This window comes from Oncorhynchus tshawytscha, linkage group LG01, assembly GCF_018296145.1.
Source record: "Oncorhynchus tshawytscha isolate Ot180627B linkage group LG01, Otsh_v2.0, whole genome shotgun sequence".
In the NCBI taxonomy this organism is placed as follows: domain Eukaryota; kingdom Metazoa; phylum Chordata; class Actinopteri; order Salmoniformes; family Salmonidae; genus Oncorhynchus; species Oncorhynchus tshawytscha.
In genome coordinates, this window is record NC_056429.1 from 11,172,944 (window position 1) to 11,195,172 (window position 22,229).

The 22,229-nt window shown below is 44.3% G+C and overlaps 4 protein-coding genes across 9 annotated transcripts in view; 2 read left to right on the forward strand and 2 right to left on the reverse strand.

The window, feature by feature from the left end:
* Positions 1-370: 370 nt before the first annotated feature.
* Positions 371-5,042, forward strand: LOC112216444 (ras-related protein Rab-19). Of its 6 annotated transcripts, none has more exons than XM_024376586.2 (6): positions 378-484; positions 1,886-1,940; positions 2,028-2,114; positions 2,810-2,980; positions 3,628-3,811; positions 4,018-5,042. In XM_024376586.2, exons 3-6 carry the CDS (start codon positions 2,112-2,114, stop codon positions 4,284-4,286), a joined length of 627 nt encoding a protein of 208 aa, XP_024232354.1. In that variant the 5' UTR covers positions 378-484; positions 1,886-1,940; positions 2,028-2,111; the 3' UTR covers positions 4,287-5,042. The 6 variants fall into 6 exon arrangements, with proteins under 6 accessions (XP_042186906.1, XP_024232354.1, XP_042187006.1 ...); XM_042331072.1 differs by having other exon boundaries at positions 381-484; positions 2,028-2,122; XM_042330972.1 differs by lacking the exon at positions 1,886-1,940 and having other exon boundaries at positions 371-484.
* Positions 5,043-5,095: 53 nt separating this feature from the next.
* hdhd5 (haloacid dehalogenase like hydrolase domain containing 5) lies at positions 5,096-10,800 on the reverse strand. Its single transcript, XM_024376365.2, has 8 exons — positions 10,444-10,800; positions 9,616-9,819; positions 9,065-9,177; positions 8,109-8,202; positions 7,899-7,932; positions 7,644-7,818; positions 7,346-7,534; positions 5,096-7,204 (listed from the first exon to the last, which is right to left on the reverse strand). The coding sequence occupies exons 1-8, from the start codon at positions 10,555-10,557 to the stop codon at positions 6,793-6,795; spliced, it is 1,335 nt and encodes a 444-aa protein (XP_024232133.1). The 5' UTR covers positions 10,558-10,800; the 3' UTR covers positions 5,096-6,792.
* A 213-nt stretch (positions 10,801-11,013) lies between these two features.
* Positions 11,014-20,627, reverse strand: ccdc77 (coiled-coil domain containing 77). Its single transcript, XM_024376235.2, has 12 exons — positions 20,540-20,627; positions 19,747-19,781; positions 19,347-19,530; positions 19,118-19,260; positions 18,785-18,881; positions 18,567-18,648; positions 17,589-17,677; positions 17,368-17,516; positions 12,527-12,797; positions 12,032-12,157; positions 11,743-11,895; positions 11,014-11,637 (listed from the first exon to the last, which is right to left on the reverse strand). Exons 2-12 carry the CDS (start codon positions 19,773-19,775, stop codon positions 11,491-11,493), a joined length of 1,470 nt encoding a protein of 489 aa, XP_024232003.1. The 5' UTR covers positions 19,776-19,781; positions 20,540-20,627; the 3' UTR covers positions 11,014-11,490.
* Positions 20,628-21,027: 400 nt separating this feature from the next.
* The window catches only part of LOC112259309 (harmonin-like), a 49,591-nt gene continuing 48,389 nt past the window's right edge, over positions 21,028-22,229 (forward strand). Inside the window, exon 1 of the mRNA XM_042330794.1 lies at positions 21,028-21,169. Within this exon, the coding sequence (XP_042186728.1) occupies positions 21,134-21,169 (36 nt within the window). The 5' untranslated portion in view covers positions 21,028-21,133. The remainder of the gene's footprint in view (positions 21,170-22,229) is intronic.

The window sequence follows — 22,229 nt, forward strand, 5'->3', positions numbered from 1 at the left end:
GTAAGAATGGAAAAAGAGGAAAACTAATGAAAATCTTGGAAATGTTTTGTTGCTTTGCACTCTACATTAGCCTGCAGTTGTTAGAAGATATCGACATGCTAGCCATTTGCTAAATATTCCCATTTTCTCTCTCCTCATGCTAACTAATCAGCAACAACACACAACTAAACCATGTTATTGAAGCAAACAGCAGTTTGTTACTCTGAATACAAGTTGATATGAACTTATGGAACTGAATTAACGCAAGGCAAATCCTGTAAATGTTCATTTGAACTAAGGTTTGAATGTTTCTGACAACATAACTTTGGTTTCCATGGAAACTAGTATGAGCTGTTCCGGTACTGAGGTTGGAGCGCTTGTGTTGTAACAGGAGGAGGCAGCCAGTAGAGGGAGCGCAGACAGAGAGCAGAAGGGAAGTTTAAGAAATGGCTTTGTGCTCAGGACAAGAGTCTACCCAGTCCCAAGGCACCCGGCTGCCCACGAGGTAACATAACGGTTTTCACCTGGTTTATGTTTGTCATTGTGTCATATACACTTTGTGGAGAATGCTAATTATGAGGGAATTAAGTCAAGGTCAGAATACAGCGTATCTGTAGACACACCTCAATTTCTGCAAGCTCCACCCCAAACGAATACCCGGCTGGCACATGCTTTGTCCATAATAAAATTCAAGGTCAGAATACCCTTACAAAAAAAGGTTCATTAAAAAGGGAAAGAAGTTCCATTTACGCTCGCTTAACTCCGGTCTGAATTCTCCCCAAACTGTATTTCTCAGATACAGTGGGAAAAAAATGCTAACAAAAATGCTAACATGGTGACATCAGTAGAGAGCTGTAGAATATTAATCAATAACAGGAGATATGATGTCATTGGGTGGGTGTTTGTGTGCATGTAGTCAATAGTAGGATGTGTGTGTGTGTGTAGCCAATAACAGGAGATATGGTGAAAGATAAACATTTCTCAGGCTTTAGTGCTTAATGTGGAACCATCATGTGACACACACACTGAAGAACAAAATGGTGGCCAGCCGTGGTGCACAGTGCCTTTCACACTCATATGCATTGTTCTGTGTCCAGCTTTGCCATGTGCTTCTGTGGGCTGAGATGTCAACGAACCAGTGTGTGGGTAGAGAGAGGAAGAAGAGGGGGTCTCTGACTTCCAGAACAGTAGACTCTTAACACCTCCCTGAGAGGTCATTGTATGGATTGAGGTCAAATGGATTCATTATACATTATTAACAAGATTTCTAAAAACAACAAGATAACTCATGTAAAATATACTGGGCCCGTTAATGTTAATGGGTTCAGAACTTTTGTGAAACAACACAGTTAAAAATATATGGCAAATAGAAATCAAAACTAGATGCTCGTCAGATATAGATGGGAGGGGTTGAAGGTAGCTAAAGAATGGGATTAAAAACAAACAAAATATAACTTTTGTCAAATATACGGTTTCTGTAAAATGTATATAGTATGTATAAGCTGGAAGTAGAAGCCTAAGTGTTGTTGTCCATTAGTGTACTCCAATTAGGGGAGGGGTGGTAGGTTTTCGGGAAAATAACTAAGGGAAATATATATTTTTGTATATATGCAGTATTGGAAATGATGCAGACAATTACTTTGATGGAAGTTACAATCTATCTGATCTACTGGTAAATGCCTGTGTTTGTCTTGTGTTTTTGCCTGCTCTAGACTTAGCCTTTGTTGTGTGGTTCTGAATGCACTGGAATGTGTTAGTTGACGGTAGTCAGGAGGTGGCAAAATAGTGATAGAGGGGCAGCCCATGTGTCTCTGTCTTCCTGTGTGTGTTTCTCAGTGTGTTATATGCAGCTGGGGATCCAAATGACACCTGTCGAGACAAAAGAGTTGTGTTTCCATTTCTCCAGGAGCAGCTATAGTGATTCCCTCTGTTGAAGGATGTGTACCTACAGTAGTAGCCTTGTAAGCACCCAGAGACAAGTCTTAGATGTGATTTCTTGATAAACAAGAAACTTCTCACTGACTAATCCCTCCTTCCTGTCCTCACAGACCCTGGACCTTGCCTAGAAAACTACAATTCCCAAGATGCAGCGGTGCAGGTGGCCAGGCAACTGAAATTTGCACCTGCCAGGAATGGTAGGGGGGTACGTTAGTAGTCTGTGAACCAATGAGAGTGGGGAGAACAACAGAGTAGAGAGAGGGATAGGGTAGGAGAGGCATAAGTATACTAACTTCACAGGGAAGCAGTTGGATGAATGAGCACAAAGAATGTGAGTGATTTGAATGTATACAACCTATCCTAAATGTAAATAAAAAAGTTCCAGCACATTGAGGAATAACATGTTATATGTGATGTTGTTTCTACTGTGACGGAATCTGTTGGAGGTCAACATTTTATTTAGTGTGTAATGAACTCTGAACCTGAGGAAATACCTGAAGCGGTGCCGAGTAGAGAACACTTGTAGAGGATATAGACTACTGAAGCCTTATCTTCAATACTTCTTCAGCAATGTATTTTCTGTGTAACTACCATTTTCTGTTTTGTTTATTCAGTTCCCCAAGACTGAATAAGTAAAAAGGGCACAGTTCCAAGTATGAAATATTCATGTACTTCTTTAGCTCCTCTTGAGGAAGAGTTCTCCCCATGTTTCTGAGTGGGATGTGACCAATCTCTGTCAACAGTTTCAACTGTTATTGATGCATCTAACAACATACAGAGTAGAGAACCAGTTCTGTCACTGCTGCAGGGCATCTCAGCCTGGCCCTAGTTTAGTGGTGTCTGACTGGCCCTGTGGTGATCCCTTACCATGCAGTCCTCTGTGCCAGAACAGGACGACTCCTTTGACTTCCTTTTTAAGATTGTCCTGGTGGGAGACTCAGACGTGGGGAAGACCTGTGTGGTCCAGAGATTTAAGTCTGGTGTCTTCATGGAGAAACAGCAGAACACTATCGGGGTGGATTTCACTGTCAGAACCATGTTCATCAATGGCAGGAATGTCAAGGTAAGGTGCATGTGTACATTCTCTATTTTTCTAGGATAATCAATAATAAGTACAGGACATGTCTTAGCTGTGTCATTATTTCAGTTTGGTCAACAGGCCTAGCTAGCGCAACTGTCTTTACACAGTGCAAATCCTTCTGCCTCTGCTGTATTCGTAGTCAAAAGAACAGGGGTGGTCTAACTAACATTTGACCGCCCGCTGTGTATTTTCTGGGTGTACGCCAAACGACTACAATTGAGTGTATGAACGGTGTAAGTGTTTTCCTAGGTGCATGTTTGTCTGTGTATTTGAAAAAGGGAAGGGAGATGATTTTGGACCTTAACATCTTGTCCATAAATTAGTGACAAACCTCCCTGTACCAGTTTCTCCTCCACAGTGATGTATAGAAGTAAATAAACAACCCACAGTCCCTTCCCTGTTAAGTGTTTGCCGAAGTAACTGGATAGGTGTAAGCAATATGGTGACATCTCCAGCTGGCCTTCCAATGTGCTTAGGGGAATGCTCTCCATGCTTACACCGATCTTGGGGAAGGTGCTAGGGGTGGTTTTTCAACGGACACTTTGTTCCTTAGCTGAGTGTGTGTGTGTAAGGAATTAGTGTAGTGTGTGTGTGCCCCAGCTGAAGTGTGTGTCGTCTTGTCTCCTCAGCTGCAGGTGTGGGACACAGCTGGACAGGAACGTTTCCGCTCAATCACCCAGAGTTATTACCGCAGCGCCCATGGCGCCATAGTGGCCTACGATATCACACGCCGGCCAACCTTTGACTCTTTGACACACTGGATCCAGGAAGTGGAACAAGACGGGGCTGCAAGCGTTGTGCTCATACTCATTGGTGGGTGGGACACAGGAAACACATGGTTTTATATAAACTCTGTTAAAAAGCTTACTTAAGTTGGTAATGACTTAACAGATGTGGTGCTCATCTTCTGGCGGGTGAGAGAAATGTCTGACACCAACTTTCTTCCAAACGTTCATCAACAGAAACTAAAATAGAAAGACAAATTTCCTTCTGTAACTTCCTTTTCTCTTCTCTCCTAGGGAACAAGTCAGACCGGCAGGCGGAGAGACAGGTGCTGTTTGAGGATGCCTGTACCCTGGCTGAGGGGCGGGGTGCGCTGGCCGCCCTGGAGACCTCTGCGAAGGAGGCCCAGAATGTGGAGGCAGCCTTCATGCTCATGGCCCGGGAGCTGATGGTGAGGAACGGCCTCGCGCTCACAGACCAACACTCAAAGGCCTCCCCACACTTCTTCCCAAACTCCCATCCAATCCATGGCACGGATCCTACAAACAGGGAGTCATGTTGTTGAGAGAATTGACAGGAAGCGTGGGAGAGGGTTTGTGGTGCTGATAACTTGGAATCAACATCACCTACAGTCCCTTGACACTTGCAGATGTAAAGCCACAAAGCCCACTCATTTTTGACTGCTTACTTCTACAGGTGCTGTCAAGAAGTATGCTTCGGGATAGGGGATGAGTGTACTATATTGTGTGGATGTGATATGAGTACTCTACTGATAATGGCAACTGTCACTGAGTTTTCCAGTAGTTTAAACATGGCTGCCAGTAGTCAAACACTTGTTACCAGTACTTAATGTTAAGTATCCCTTGCCACCTGTGGCTTATTGTATATGGGGGGGAATTATGTATTCACCTTATGTTGGATATGTAACAATTATTTACATAAACAGTGAGATATTTTTATCCTGCTAATGCTGAGTGTTATGGTGTCCACTCTAACTTCCCAGAGATAAAGCCTACAGCTGGCCTTCCAGGGACAGGATGTGGGGAGGTTGTAACTGTTAGTAGAATAAAGGCCTCAATGGTTCTTAAACATCCTGGCCTGGGAAATTAGGCCAGGGTCGGGGGTTAACATAACGCCAGCAGAAAATAAAGACAGGATGGGCTCATGGTGCCCCCCCCCAATCTATATGGGAGGGGTGGAACCAAGCATTCTGGGTATTAGCTATATGAACTGCATTGTCTGTATGATTCAGACTCTTGGCCTAACAGTCTCATTATTGCAATAATTAATATTAAATAAAGATGATTGTTTGAAGAAATGACCAAGTCTCTCTCAGTAGTGAATTTGCTCGACGTGGGGGGGGGGGAGAAAGACTGGTTTCAGTGAACACTTTATTGTCCTTCAATTCGTCAAATACAGTGTTGCATTTATGACAATTCCACAGTCACATCTTTCCCTCAGAACCTTTGGCCAATTGAACATAGCTAAAAATGTTGACATCCCTGCATAAAACACTCCATAACAATCACATAAAAATATATATTTTTAAATACCACAAAATGCTTTACATCCCCACAACGGCCTGCCTTCACAAGATAATGGCTATTGAAAGACGCTCCAAACCTTACTTGAACACAGCCAGATATGTAGCACCTGTTTAGTTCATGGTAAATGGAACAACTAGCCTTGCATCAAAGAAGTCCATCAAAGGACATTCCTGGACTTAAACTGGTCACTTGCATGAAGTTGTTCCTGTAACAAGTCTGGATAGACATGGCAGACAGATAAATATATTGTAAAAGCTAACCCATCACAGTAAAGTAAAATGGCCTATCAGTGTATTTTATGTATTCAGTCCACTAAGAATATTATTCATCAAGCCAGAAACAGTCATGATAGCCACAACAGACAGCATTACATCATCGTGCACATGTTGATTTTGTTTCTCCCCACCAGACGCATTCATGACACGCAGATTAAAATACCAAAATCAATTATATTCATTTGGGGACAGGTCGAAACACATGAGACATTTCGCTAGCCAATTTGTTCTGGGAAATAAATATTGGGTTAGTTTACGCAAAAATAAATAAGGTATTTTTTTTGTGGATCATTGTAGAATTGACACATTTGAAATACAAAAGTCGACAATTAAAACACAAAAGCGGAAACCTAGTTAACATCACATTCAGCGAGTTGAAAGTTCTATGTTTAGCACCTGACTACGCAGACACCCGCGTGCAGTTTGGATGAAATGATTGAATAACATGCATACATTCATTTCGCAATGCTCGTGCACGGAACTTGGCAGGTCTAGTCAGCATGCTACACTCCGTAGAACAGGACACATAACAGAAATGTAAAAGTTAGGAAATCTCAACGGCAGTACAGTATGGTAAATGTGCACGGACATTCTAGACGTGTGATGTAATTCGCTGTATGAGTGACTGTACTAGCATGGCCGAGTGAGGCGGTTGAGGAGGACGTTTAGACCCCTCTGTGACCAAGAAACCTCTATGTCAACTATTAGACCCTGTCCTAACCAAAGAGAGGCTGTGTTTACACAGGCAGCACAATTTAGATTTTCTTGACACTCATGTCTTGTGACCAATCGGATCAGCTCTGAAAAAGATAAAATAAATCAGAATTGGGCTGCCTGTGTAAACACAGCCTCAGAGACCCAGACATTGAGCTGCTGTTAATCGACTTGGCAAGCAGTGCTGTGACCAGGGGACAGAGCAGTGCTGTGACCAGGGGACAGAGCAGTGCTGTGACCAGGGGACAGAGCAGTGCTGTGACCAGGGGACAGAGCAGTGCTGTGACCAGGGGACAGAGCAGTGCTGTGACCAGGGGACAGAGCAGTGCTGTGACCAGGGGACAGAGCAGTGCTGTGACCAGGGGACAGAGCAGTGCTGTGACCAGGGGACAGAGCAGTGCTGTGACCAGGGGACAGAGCAGTGCTGTGACCAGGGGACAGAGCAGTGCTGTGACCAGGGGACAGAGCAGTGCTGTGACCAGGGGACAGAGCAGTGCTGTGACCAGGGGACAGAGCAGTATTGAGACTCGGGCCCCTACTCCAGAGGCCATCCCTCCTGCTGGAACACCAGCTCCACAGCCTCCTTCACATCCTGCACCATGAAGGATGGCTGGGTCAGGTTGGGGTCAAAGCGGAAGTCCCTGTGACCGTGGAAGATCCGATGCTCTGTAACAGAATGCCTGGGGTCAGGGGGCAGTTCCTGCTGGTCCCGGCTGTACACCCCCGTACACACCAGGATGGAGCTGCACCCCACGGGGAGGGGCTCCTCGCCCCCGTACGCCCCTGTAACTCCTCCCATCTCAGCACAGGTCATTTCGTGGGGGTCCTCCAGGGGTTGGCTCTGAGGCTTCCCCCCCCCGAGCTGCATCAGGGCTCGGGTGCGGTGGCAGGACTGTAGGTAGCGGTTGTAGAGGTTGGCACCGTAGATGTCTGCCATGGGGTTGTCACTGAGGGAGAGACGGCAGAGAGTTAAGGGGGCTTGAGTTGGTCAAGATGGAATACACAGATTAAAACAGTATCTATGCTGGGTGGGCAGGCAGTCTCACCCGATCGTGTAAACAGTGTGTAACCCAGGCAGGCAGTCTCACCCAATGGCGTAGAGTCTCTCCACAGGTTCAGTCCAGCCCAGACTCTCAGCCTGCTGTCTGATGAGCAGCTCAGCATAGTTATAAGTCACCACACTGGGCTTTCCAATCAGAGCTTCATACTTCAGCTCACAGCCAGTCACCTTCTTATACAGACTCTCCAGACACACCAGAAACATACCGTGACCAAACCTAGCAAACAGGGATATTTACAACACACATGTTCTGTTTACAACAATTTGGCTACAAGACCTAAATTGCCTTGATGCTATGCTCTGAGTGGAAGTGAGTGTGTTCCCACCTGGGGTTCTTGGCCTCAGCCACCCACATCAGGTCCATGTTACAGGCCAGCACTGGAATGTGGGGGTACTGCAGTGTTGTCAGGGGATTCCCAGGCTTCCCATTGGTTAAGAGCACATCCATTATTAGCTGGAGGTTGGTCTCCCATCTGACTGGCTCACCAAACAGAATGATGGCTAAAAAAAATCGTTAAAGACAGTCAGTCAAAAATCAATCTTCTGTAAGTTTCAAAATTTGTTTTATTTGTATATATTACCTTCTATCGGGGGTAAATCTTTACTTGGTGGAACCTGTAAGATAATTCAACACTGTAAACATGCTGGAGATACAAATGGTAAATGCATAAGAGTTGATGGGTCATAAATGTCCAATTTAGCTCTCCATTCTCCTCTTTCATACCATTATTAGTTTGTTCCTGCTGAACACAACCCAAGTCACGCCCTATCTCCTCCAACTACACCCTCACCATGTCTTTGGGTCTTCTGTTGTGATCCACCATGTCCTGAAGCGGATAGGCATCCCTCAGCATGTCTATGGTCACAACATTCTGAAATCCCAGACTGGTGTTGGATAGGTTAAGGTCAAACTCAAAATAACAGAACATTAAACAGAGCAAGACAATGCAACAGATTCAGAGGGAGAGCAGCACGACAATTATACTTTTAAAAGGATTCCTGGCATTTAAGGGAAATCTGCACTTTATACTTAAATTATTTAACTTTTAAATTAATGATATACCCATTGATTATTGAATATAACTCATAAATACCTCATGAGCTTATTTCAACTGTCTTACTCCATGAGAACCCAAAATAGAGGCTTGTTTTACTCCACTGTTTGTAAACTTTGCAATTGTAAACAAACACTAAAGCCTCAAAACATGGCTTAAACTATAATTTATCATCATGGTCAGTCCTTGCATCAAAAACTATGTCTATGAATTTGAGAGTGGTTATAATTCTCCAACAACATCCCTCAGCTGTTTACTGCAACAATGGGGGGGGGGCTTTGTTTAAACTGCAGATTTCCCCTTTAAAACTGTCCTACTGTTTACCAAACAGTTTAAGCCCAAATGTATACAAAGACCTCATATTTCTTGGGTTACTGAATGGCTGAGGAAAACAAATGTGTGCCGAGTTTGCTCAATAGATGTATTCAGTTTTGATCCCAGTGTACATTTGACATAGTTGGCTGAGAAAGGATATCCTTTTAGAGGACAAGAGACACTTAATCTATATAAAACATACTGCTATTCAGCACCTTTTATATTACTGAAATGTTGTGTATATCCCTAGACATCTCCCAAGTCGTCATCCCAATTATCACTGCTGCTCTGTTACATAGGTAATCTCCCTCTCTTCAAATGTCATGGAAAGAGTCACCCCCATGATCACTGCTCTGCCTGGAGATTAGTAAGGATACTTGTGAGCCACCTCCAGCACTGGGCCCTGGCCTGACACCAGCACACACATGTTGTGATACTGACTGAACATACGCAAAGGACTGTGGGACAGCATCACCTGGTCTGGAGACACCTGCAGGGGAAAACACAAGCAAAACAATCAGTAAAGCACAGAACCAGTCAGTGGAGGATTGCTGGGTGCAACATGACCCAGATGTTAGTGGAGGATTGCTGGGTGCAACATGACCCAGATGTTAGTGGATGATTGCTGGGTGCAACATGACCCAGATGTTAGTGGGGGATTGCTGGGTGCAACATGACCCAGATGTTAGTGGGGGATTGCTGGGTGCAACATGACCCAGATGTTAGTGGGGGATTGCTGGGTGCAACGTGATCCAGATGTTAGTGGAGCATTGTTGGGTGCAATATGACAATATAACCCAGATGTTAGTCCAGGATTGTTCGTTACAATATGACCAAAACTCATCGCTGACCTCCAGAAGGCGAGACATGTCAGTATGACCCAGATTTTAGTGTAGGATTGTTTAGTGCTATATGACGCATCCCTCACCTCCACTTCCAGCAGGTGCGACAGTTGTTCAGCTTTGGTCTGCCTCATAGAGTTCCCTGCGTTTGTCACAAACACCACAGGCACTTTGTACTTCCCCTTCCTGTCCACCAAGCTCCTAAAGATCTGTTTGGCTGCAGGGATGGGTGTGCGGCCCCGCACTAGCACCCCATCGATGTCGAAGAGAAGCCCGAACAAGTTGTGGCCCTGTGGAGACAGATTAATGGTGTGTGACGTGCAGCCTTTCTTCAGTGGACTTTGAGACAATGGTTTATGGTAATGGTCTTGCATCCTTGTATGTGTATAGGCCTTAGGCCTACATGCTGGACCACACCACCCTCATCTTCTTTATGGTAGGCCTTTAAAGTGGGTTAGTAGTGGGATTAGTCTGCAGTGACACAGCGACCAACCAAACAGTTAAACAACTCAACAGCAATGTCCTGAACTAGTCCCCTTCTGTAGAAGGGTTGTCCAAGCTATGGACAGGACAGGTAAAGACTGCATCCTAGTGGTGTGTTTACATTAACTATTTTATGTCCCTGTCAACCAGCTCTTCAAGTTTCAGCCGGTTGGGAGGGTATTTTTAGGACACAGGCTTGGCAGGGACTATAGCTAATTAACTACAGCTAAATGTAAAGGTGTCACAGGGGAAACTGTCTAGCTAATCTATCAAAGTCACCAGATTGGAAAACTGTGCGTTTGAAACGGAGATTTGTAGCTAGCTATCTGGAATGTGAAGTGACCACACTTTGAATCAAAGTTTGATTACGGTAATTAGTTAGCCAGCTAACTATAAACGAGCCAGAATCAACAGTGAAACATTCGACTTACATTGCTGGAACTCTGTGATGAGATATACAGTTGTTTGCCTGCTCCTGCGTGACTTGACTTCAGGAGTCGCCAACCAAATTTCAAAACGTTACATCTTTGCAGTAACTCTGCCATTTCCCCTAACGTTAGCTAACAAGCTTAAGTTAGCTAAAACAATCACTACTGACAAAAAACAACAGCAGTAACGTTACACTACCAAGCACTAACTAGCTATAGGAACTACATAGCTAGCTATATCACACACGACAATAGAAAGTGAAAAGTGTGCCATCTCTAAACTTGATAGCATGCTGCCATATGAATAACAGATGGCCACGCGTTGGCAAGCTTGCTTTCCGTCGGTGTCAACCCATACCGCGCTTGCGCACATCTCAATTTTATGGAAGTGACGTTGTCTACATCGAATTGAGCCAATGGACTTTCTTTCCTCAAATAAAGTTTCGATTTAGAGATTTTTATTGCCGTCTGTTTCTGTTCAGAGGAAACATCAAACATGTTTAATGTATCTTGTTCTCCTACTTGTGCATTTGACGTGTAAACATGCATTGTCAATCTAGTTATTACAATTAATCATAAAATACATCTTTATTGATCAAAATGAAACACCCACTCGGTCTTTCATAACAACACACAATAGATAAATCAGTAGTGGAAAACCAGTTTGTCTAAAATGAACTTTTATGTGCACATTGTTCATCTTGTTCTGTTTGTATTTAATTACTGTATCAATGTAATAGAAAATGTAATGTCATACACACCCAGGTCTCCTTGGCCTAAAACATCATCTAAAACCTAAACAAACAAAAAAAGTTCTAAATCATGAGACATTTTAGATAGGCACATGTGCTGCATCTCATATCATCAGGTGTCAAAAAAACAAAAAAAAATCTAATTTAGCATGTCAATGGGGGAATACAGGATCATGATGAGTAGGGAGTCCTAAGTTAAATTGTCCAACAACAATGCAAAATTATTCCGTTTCAAAACATTTCCTGTTGCGTGGGCAACTGAACAGTACCCTGGTCCCCAGTGGGCTTTAAAAAAATCTCAGCTGTATCGGAGGTCGTTCTCCAGGCCGTAGATCTTGGCCTTCAGGGTCTTCAGCTCCCCTTGGACCTTCTTGGTCCGAGCGTTGGTCTGACGCACTTCGTGTAGGATGGCCAGGTCCTGATTCGGGCCCACATTCAGGGTGACCTGAAACACACAGGTACCACACCCACACATGAACCTGCACATAGCTGTTGTATGTTTACTTAGCTTCTAACACACCTCAGTACACGACATTCACCTCCTACTTACCTTGAAAAGCTGTTTCTCCACATCTTTGAGTTTCTGTCGGAGGTGTTTGATGTCGGTCTTGAAGCCCTCCACCTCCATGGCCCTCCTCTTCTCCAGGGCCTCGTACCGCTGGGTCGTCATCTGAAGACGCTTCGCCATCTTGTCCGACCGATCCTACACACAAAGGTGAGCAAAACACAGTGGAGTAAACACACACACGCCACAATGTATAACACAAACAATAATTTTGCAAAATATACATGGTGTAGTCAGAATTATTCATATCATGTAAGGATTTGTGGCCACACACCTTGAAAATCTCCCTGCCCATGTCCCCCTCCTCTCTGATCTGAGCCAGGTCTGTCTCCAGGGTAACACACTGCTCCCTGTACATCTCAGCCAGGCGGTGGGCCTGCTTCAGCTCTTCCTGCATTGTCTGGGGCCACAGGAAATAGTAGGACACAACAACACCACAGGAAATCCATTTTAGAATAAGGCTGTAACATAACAAAATGTGGAAAAAGTCAAGAGGTCTTAATAATTTCCAAAGGCACTGTATATATACACAGTGCATTCAAAAAGTATCTAGACCCCTTCCATTTTCCCACATTTTGTTACGTTACAGCCTTATTCTAAAATGGGTTAAATAGAATCTATCACTCTACCTCATAATAACAAAGCGAAAACAGGTTATACATTTTTGCAAATGTATTACAAATAAAAAAACAAATACCTTTACATAAGTATTCAAACCTTTTGCTATGAGACTCGAAATTGAGATCAGCTGCATCCTACCACTACCCACCCTGAGCTCTTCCCTGTGGACATGCTGTGTGTCAGGCTGGGGCTGGGTTAGAAGCAGGGCCATGCTGCTGCCGTGTCCTCTGGATCCTGGTCCCGGCTGCTCCCTCCCATGACCATCACTGGCTTTCCTCAGACGGTCCTGGGTTGAGTCCAGCTCTCGCAGCAGCCGGTCCTTCTCCACCATCCAGCCCTTCTCGTGGGCCCGCGTCTCAAACTTCAGCTGTAGGAAGTCCCTGGTGCTCTCGTACAGCAGGTTCTGGGTCCGGTCCAGCCTGGGAGGAAGAGTAGAGAGGGACAAGGAGCGGAACAGAGAGGAAGGGAGAGAACATGTATTCAGGATAGGGGTATGTGAACTAGGATAGGCATTTGACATTTTTTGACTGTTGAGAGTACTCCGACGATTTTTACTCAGGCCCGCATTGGAAAAAAAACATGCGCATTTATCTATATCCCAACAACACCTAATTTAACATAACCATTACAGGATAACAAATCCAAATTGCCCCATATACAGTGAGTATGCCAAACATAAATAACACATTCCTAATATTATGTTGCACCCCCTCTTCAGCCTGAATGTGTTGGGGCAGGACTCTACAAGCTGTCAAAAGCCTTCCACAGGGATGCTGGCCCATGTTGACTCCAATGCTTCCCACAGTTGTGTCAAGTTGGCTGGATGTCCTTTGAGTGATGGACCATTCTTGATACACACAGGAAACTGTTGAATGTGAGGTGCCTGGCACCTACTACCATACCCAGTTCAAAAGGCACTTAGATCTTTTGTCTTGCCCATTCACCTTCAATGGCACAAACACAATCCATGTCTCAATTGTCAAGATTTAAAAATCCTTCTTTAACCCGTCTCCTCCCTTTCATCTACACTGATTGAAGTCGATTTAACAAGTGACATCAATAAGGGATACTAGCTTTCACCTGATCGGTCTGTCATGGAAAGACCCCCTTTTTCGATCTTGTCTCATCCCTGCAACTCACCAACGAGCTCGGGAGGTGAAGGTTGAGTCATGCGTCCCCGAAACATGACCCGCCAAACTGTGCTTCTTAACACCCGCCTGCTTAATCCGGAAGCAAACAGCACCAATGTGTCGGAGGAAACACAGTTCACCTGACGACCTGACGACCGAAGTCAGCCTGCAGTTGCCCGGCCTGCTACAAGGAGTAGCTAGAGCACGATGAGCCAAGTAAAGGCCCCCCGACCAAACCCTCCCCTAACCCGGACAACGCTGGGCCAATTGTGCGCCACCCTATGGGACTCCCGATCACAACCTGTTGTGAACTGGAACCCGGGTCTGTAGTGACGCCTCTAGCATTGCGATGCAGTGCCTTAAGACAGCTGCGCCTCTCGGGAGGCCCAGAGCAGGTGTTCTTAATGATTTGTATAATCAGTGTATATTCATTCAATAAAAAAAACAAGTGCCATTTAAGACTAATTTATTGAAACTGTAATATCAACTAGTTACATTATATTATGGAACACAAACTTCAAAAAGGCAGTAACCTCAGCAGTGACACTTGCTTGAAGCAGACAAGACACTAATTTCCTGAGCCCTTATCACAGTCAAGACAACTATTTTATAATAAAAAACGATGTAATACAGTGCCATTGGAAAGTACTCAGACCCCTTGACTTTTTCTATATCGTTAGGTTACAGCCTTATTCTAAATTTGATTAAAAAGTCCGTCCCCCCCCTTCATCAACCTACACACAATACCCCATAATGACAAAGCAAAAACAGGTTTTTAGAAATGACCAGAGAATCTTGTTTCTCAATGTCTGAGAGTCTTTAGGTGCCTTTTGGGCAACTCCAAGCGGGCTTTCATGTGCCTTTTACTGAGGAGTGGCTTCCATCTGGCCACTCTACCATAAAGGCCTAATTGGTGGAGTGCTACAGAGATGGTTGTCCTTCTGAAAGTTTCTCCCGAGAGGCTTCAAAGCCCCTTAATGGCCAATACATAGCATCATCGCCAGGTTTTATAGACATCATTGAAACAGTCAAAACAGTTACTCTCAAAGAGTGATAATTTAAAACAGGACTCAATTTGGCGAGTTCAAAGTTCAGTGTTATAAACCAAAACATGTCTTATTTTCAATATACAGACGTTCAATTTAGTTTGATCTGCCTGTTCTTTGGAATTGTACAAATGAATTAACAATTCCACATTGAACACTGCATGGGAATGAATTACAGCCACAACATCCGTTTGGTGAGTAGGCCTAAGGTCACAACATCCGTTTGGTGAGTAGGCCTAAGGTCACAACATCCGTTTGGTGAGTAGGCCTAAGGTCACAACATCCGTTTGGTGAGTAGGCCTAAGGTCACAACATCCGTTTGGTGAGTAGGCCTAAGGTCACAACATCCGTTTGGTGAGTAGGCCTAAGGTCACAACATCCGTTTGGTGAGTAGGCCTAAGGTCACAACATCCGTTTGGTGAGTAGGCCTAAGGTCACAACATCCGTTTGGTGAGTAGGCCTAAGGTCACAACATCCGTTTGGTGAGTAGGCCTAAGGTCACAACATCCGTTTGGTGAGTAGGCCTAAGGTCACAACATCCGTTTGGTGAGTAGGCCTAAGGTCACAACATCCGTTTGGTGAGTAGGCCTAAGGTCACAACATCCGTTTGGTGAGTAGGCCTAAGGTCACAACATCCGTTTGGTGAGTAGGCCTAAGGCCACAACATCCGTTTGGTGAGTAGGCCTAAGGCCACAACATCCGTTTGGTGAGTAGGCCTAAGGTCACAACATCCGTTTGGTGAGTAGGCCTAAGGTCACAACATCCGTTTGGTGAGTAGGCCTAAGGTCACAACATCCGTTTGGTGAGTAGGCCTAAGGTCACAACATCCGTTTGGTGAGTAGGCCTAAGGTCACAACATCCGTTTGGTGAGTAGGCCTAAGGTCACAACATCCGTTTGGTGAGTAGGCCTAAGGTCACAACATCCGTTTGGTGAGTAGGCCTAAGGCCACAACATCCGTTTGGTGAGTAGGCCTAAGGCCACAACATCCGTTTGGTGAGTAGGCCTAAGGTCACAACATCCGTTTGGTGAGTAGGCCTAAGGTCACAACATCCGTTTGGTGAGTAGGCCTAAGGTCACAACATCCGTTTGGTGAGTAGGCCTAAGGTCACAACATCCGTTTGGTGAGTAGGCCTAAGGTCACAACATCCGTTTGGTGAGTAGGCCTAAGGTCACAACATCCGTTTGGTGAGTAGGCCTAAGGTCACAACATCCGTTTGGTGAGTAGGCCTAAGGTCACAACATCCGTTTGGTGAGTAGGCCTAAGGTCACAACATCCGTTTGGTGAGTAGGCCTAAGGTCACAACATCCGTTTGGTGAGTAGGCCTAAGGTCACAACATCCGTTTGGTGAGTAGGCCTAAGGTCACAACATCCGTTTGGTGAGTAGGCCTAAGGTCACAACATCCGTTTGGTGAGTAGGCCTAAGGTCACAACATCCGTTTGGTGAGTAGGCCTAAGGTCACAACATCCGTTTGGTGAGTAGGCCTAAGGTCACAACATCCATTTGGTGAGTAGGCCTAAGGTCACAACATCCGTTTGGTGAGTAGGCCTAAGGCCACAACATCCGTTTGGTGAGTAGGCCTAAGGTCACAACATCCGTTTGGTGAGTAGGCCTAAGGTCACAACATCCATTTGGTGAGTAGGCCTAAGGTCACAACATCCGTTTGGTGAGTAGGCCTAAGGCCACAACATCCGTTTGGTGAGTAGGCCTAAGGTCACAACATCCGTTTGGTGAGTAGGCCTAAGGCCACAACATCCGTTTGGTGAGTAGGCCTAAGGTCACAACATCCATTTGGTGAGTAGGCCTAAGGCCACAACATCCGTTTGGTGAGTAGGCCTAAGCTTAATGATTCTGATGAAAATACGCTTGTTCTAGTTTCACCATCTATGTTCAGGGGGATTGTAGCCTGGGCTAACCAATTCTAAATGGCAGTAGCACTACGGAAAGTAGCCTACGCAGAAAAGACAGGACGCAATGATTTCAGCGCTCGTTGTTAGAACACGTTTCCCTCCTTCAGTCAGTCAACCAGTCCATTTTCTATTGGTGATTAAACTTTTGTATAGGCATTTACAGGGCCTTCAGAAAGTATTCATATCCCTGGACTTATTCCACATTTTGTTATGTTACACCCGGAATTCAAAATGGATTAGATACATTTTCCTCCCATCTACACACAATAAAAATAACCCATAATGACAAAGTGAAAACCTGTTTTAAAAATACAGAATGATCTCATTTAAATTTGCTAACATTTCAAAAAAACATTTTCACTGTCAATATGGGGTATTGTGTGTAGATGGTTAAGAAACTGTATTTAATCCATTTTGAATTCAGGCTTTAACAACAAAAATTGGAATAAGTCGAGCTAGGAATACTTTCTGAACGCACTGTATTTCTGTACGCCTAACGGGCGCTTGTGTATGTAAAGAAATGGGTCGGAACACAATTGATTGAGTGAGTGTGAGACAGTGGGGAAAGGGAGTTTAGGGAGAAGAACTACGTGATAATTGGCTTGGTTCTTTTTTTTTGTGCCCCACAAATGCACATGAATAAATGGAACACTAAAATCAAAGCAAATGAATGTTGTCTTCGAGTCCTAATTCGATCTCTGGTTGATGATAGTCAGTTGGAGTACTCATGTCCATCCCTGATGTGAACCCACTCTGACAGTGAGAGTAGTGATGCAGTCCTGGCCTCTGGTTGTGACAGCTCTCTCTACATATCATTTGGTGGTACAGTATGTGGGGTGGAGGAATATGAAATGTATTAGTGATATGAAGAGTGCAGTAGAGTATAGTAGGTCGTTTGCATACTTGTCAGTGAGTACGGTGATGCGGTCCTGGTCTCTCTGGTGCTGGACCTGTCCCTCCTCCACGTGGATCCTCCTGTCCTCCAGCAGAGACTCCACCTGCTCTTTGGACAAACGAGTCTGCTCCTCCATCTGAGCCTGCAGCGCCTCCACCTGCACATTACACCAGTTCAATCGTTTTCAAGGAGCTAAATGAGTTGCTTTTGAGTGTGTGTGTCGTACTACCTGTAGTAGTAAGGTCTGGTTGTCTCTTCTGTACTGCTCTGGGCTTCCTCCATTCACCACTCCTTCTGATCTGGATGTCCGGCTTCCCTCTGCTCAGACAGAAGCCAGGCTAAGTGGCACAGTCAGGGGAATATTGCACTCCCAAGACAGATTATTCCACATTTCCGTAAACTGATTTGTGCTCAGAGCACACTGTAATCCTACTTACTAAATTTGATTTTAGTAGCTCCCCCCCTTAGGCTGAGGTTTATCTTACATAGGGAAGATCTTTCAACTCTTAGGTAGAGCAAATTGTTATGAGATGAATTTAAAAAAAATCAAATGCAGGGCCAGTCCTGGCCTTTTGGGGCCTTAGACAACATTTTGTTGGGAGGCCCCCTTACACATTTTCCCCATGGGACTGAGAGAAGATTTAGCTTTTTTATAACAAATGTTATGGTATTCTACTAGTTTCTGCATTGGTCAGATAGAAAATGTGCAGTTTTACAGCTAATTTCCTGCAATTCTACACATTGTGCCATGTTGATATTATATCTGAGTGAGAGTGAATAACAAAATCAAATGGGGGCCCCCTGGAGGTCAGGGCCCCTAAGCACGTGCCCTGGATGCCCGGTCTGTAATTCGACCATGATTACTATAAGTTTAGATAGCTGGCTCGACTAATTTACCAATCTAAAACATTTTAGTTGACATGAACTTATTGAGGGATTGTCAGTGACTGACATGAGAGAAAAGCTGCTGATGCACCACCACATTTTGAAATTGCACCTTGTGTATTCTACTATACCAACTCTCAACAGTAAGTTGAGACCCCGATGGTCGCCTATGTCGCTTATGCCTGGGGTCGGCCCTGATCAAATGCCATCTTGAATGATTTTACTTGTAAACCTGCAATATCTCAAACCAACAGATACATCTAAATATGTATACCCCTAAAATATAATTATCAAATCACAAAAACAGAGAATTTTCTTCAACCTTTTGCAGATCCAGTTCTTGACTTTGCCATCTTCCGATGATCCAGAATTCTGGGCTCTAGTTCCTTCTGGGCTATGCTAACCTACAGCACAGTAGACAGACAGGCAATAGTCATGTAAATTGCCAACTAGATATCAATCCCTTTCCGAAGTCATGTAATGTCAAATAAGACAATGGAGCAGAATTAAGTTTCCTGAAGTGGAACTGTGAACCCTGACCTTGTGTGGAGGGTCACAGTGGAAGTAGGTGATCTCCCCAGTGTCTGGCCCCACCAGGGCTAACAGGTGCTGGATTTTCTTCCTGTCCTCCAGCTCTCTGAACACAAAGACAATAGAAAACCTGTATTTTTTATGTAATTTATTTATTTTACCTTTATTTAAGGTTAACTACCTGTTCAGGGGCAGAATGACAGATTCGTACCTTGTCAGCTCAGGGGTTTGAACTTGCAACCTTCCAGTTACTAGTCCAACGCTCTAACCACTAGGCTACCCTGCCGCCCCAAAGGTCAATAGCAATTGTAAAGTGTAATTGTGAATCAAATGAGGGCTCACCTGATCTTGAGTCTGTCATTCTCTGCGTACAGACGCAGCGCCTGTTCCCTCTCCTGGAAGAGGTACACCTGCATGTCACTCAAAGCCTTCTGCAGCTCAGATATCTCCCCTTCGCGCTGTCGCACCTCCCACTGCAGTTTGTGCTGGGAGGGCAGGGAGAGACAGGGAGATTAGCACACACCCATCAGTTGCTGTCTGCATGCGTGCACTCCCCACACCCACAGTTCACCTGGTCCTCTGTGGTGCCTCTGTACTTCTCCAGCATCTGCATCAGGTCATCGTGTTCTCCATCAAACTGGGCGATCTTCCCCCTGTAGAACTCCAGCAGCTCTCTGGAGGGGCGCAGGTAGGCCAGGCGCTCAGTGATGGGGGGCAGGGGAGAGTCCTCCACCCCAGGGGTGTGGTCTGTCTGCCTGGAAGGGAAGACAACCCAGAAGGGAGGACATTATCCCACTAAGCTAACAAAGATAAAAACCAATCTAGGAACAATTCCTTAGAGTCAGATTAGAGTAGGAGCCATAGGGAGATTAGACTCAATAATGAGATTAGACACAATAGATTTGGTCACTACAATTACGTAATCTGATAGAGGAAACAATTAAACAACACAATAGGTAGCCTTTACTTACCTGTCTTTTGTTGGAGGTGACTCCATCATGTTGACCTGAAACACATGTATTGTTCAATTTGAGACACAGTTAGATGATTGTTATATGTGTGGAAGCCCGGGAGGTTTTTAGATAGGGCATCCCGAGTGGCGCAGCGGTCTAATGACTACGTTTCATTTTACGAGGCGTCACTGCGGTCCCTGGTTCTAATCCAGGCTGCGTCGTGATTGGGAGTCCCATAGGGCAGCGTACAATTGGTCGAGCGTTGTCCGGGTTTGACCGACATTGTAAATACGAATTTGTTCTTAACTTAATTGCCTAGTTAAATAAAGGTTCAATTCAAAAAGTATAGCAGTTATCTGTTGTTGTGACTTGTGCCATGATACTGGTTGTTCAGTTGCCCACATGATCTCTCGAAACAATGTAATTCCCAAATTGAGTAATATCAGGTGCATGGTCGCTCTCCTACCCGTCGTTGCTAAGCGCCTGTGTGGCAAAAGACGCGGGGAGTTTGAAACTGCTAACGTAGCTGACTGGTTCCCCTTGTGCTAGCTAGGTGGCGATGTGTCTATTAACTGTATTTATGAAATATCATCGTTTGCTAGTTCGTTCTATCAAAGTGAACTGCCAGCTAGAACAACGTTGCACTCACTTCACAAACAAGTCTCAAAAACATTCACCAGTCAAATTTGCTTGCGTAAGACAGCTACACAGATGGATAACAGTACAAAATGTTTGAGTGCCATATCCGATGGCAGTATTTCAACAATGATTCTAAATCTGTATTAAATATTGACATTCGTTTTCCATTTACCTTTCACTGTTTCATGAATCTTCAAACTGTCTGCCTCTTTAGATCCCGGAAGTTTTCAAAGTCTTTCTTCGCAGAAAAAAAGTGCAGTGTGATTCGAGTAGCGAAGCTCTACCGCCACCTACTGTTTTATGTAGTGAATTGAAACACTGTGTGACCGTCTGGACTTCTGCACCAACTTCTGCACTGTTTCACGGTATCTTACATAAGGAAATAGTGATATATGTTTTTTCTTTGTCATAGACAATTAAGCCTAAAACGCAATTGCCACAGGCACTACTTTATCATGTGTTACAATAACCTAACCAGTAGTATTAGAGGTGGTGGAATAAGGCTATGAATTATTTGCGCCTGGACTAGACACTGATATAAGGCCAGTTTTGTATTCGTTACCCTATCAATTGAGGTTATGATTTGGGGAGTGTACGCTGATCCTAGACCTGCGCCCGAGCAACTGTTACCCAGTGCTATTCTTTAAATAGGGCCCCTGGTGTCACTCATCTACTACCCAGCGCTCAGTATCGGTAGCGCCGCTTTCGGTAGCACACACAGGACGATTGAACGCCGGTTGGTGGCACCGTTTTTTTGTTGTTGAAAATGGAACGAAAAGTAGCTCGAGAATTTAGGCACAAGGTAATAATTTAATAATGAAATATTTGCCTAATGTGGTAAGTAAAGCAATTTATGTTATGTAAAGCAATTGGTGTTTCACTTCTCTTTTGCTGTTATCACAGTATGATGTACTCTGAACCCTGTTGGGGTAACGCTTTTACACAGCTGCCTTTACATTTAATATGTCTTGATAGGTATTGAGAACTAATTAGTATAGGACTAACATATGTTTTGTCTTCGATTTTTATTGCATTGTTTCATTCTTTATTTCACAATTGTGAAATTAGACTGTTTGTGTGTTAAACAACTTCATTCTCTGTATGATTACAACGTTGCTCCCTCATATGTAAGGATATTTAATTTCATATATTCCTTTTAAACACTGTATGTGTGTATGGGCTATACAGTAACATACATTTAGATTGTCTGAAGAGTCTGTACAGGTAAGCTAGGCTACAGTATTTCATGATGACTTATGGCCTGTGTGTTGGTGTTCTTGATTGGTTAGTCATTGTGCATTGTGCATTGTGTGTATTGCAGAAAGTTCTTCTGGGTTTTCCAACATATTTTTTGTTTGTTGGTCATTCATGATCCAACACATATATACCAATGATGCAAATAAATGAAATGAAATGCAGAAGTCCAGCCAGTCACACAGTGTTGTGATTCACCTCAAAGAACAATAGGTGGGTTCCCGAGTGGAGCAGCATTCTAAGGCACTGCATCTCAGTGCTAGAGGCGTCACTACAGACCCTGGTTCGATCCTGGGCTGTAGCACAATCGGCCGTGATTGGGAGTCCCATAGGGCAGTGTCGTTGGGGTTAGGGTTTGGCCCGGGGTAGGCAGTCATTGTAAATAAACATTTGTTCTTGACTAACTTGTGTAGTTAAAGAAATATAAACAAATGAATTGTAGGCATACAATTGTTCATTTCCCAAATGCAGGTTACATTATCAGGGTAATAATGTCAAAAGAGAAACTGTGTAAAGGGAACTTGATACATTTTGGTGTTTTCAGTCCTCTGTAATGTGGATCCCGAGCTATGTTGTAGGTTGTTACTGGGTCGCTCCCCTTTTGATCA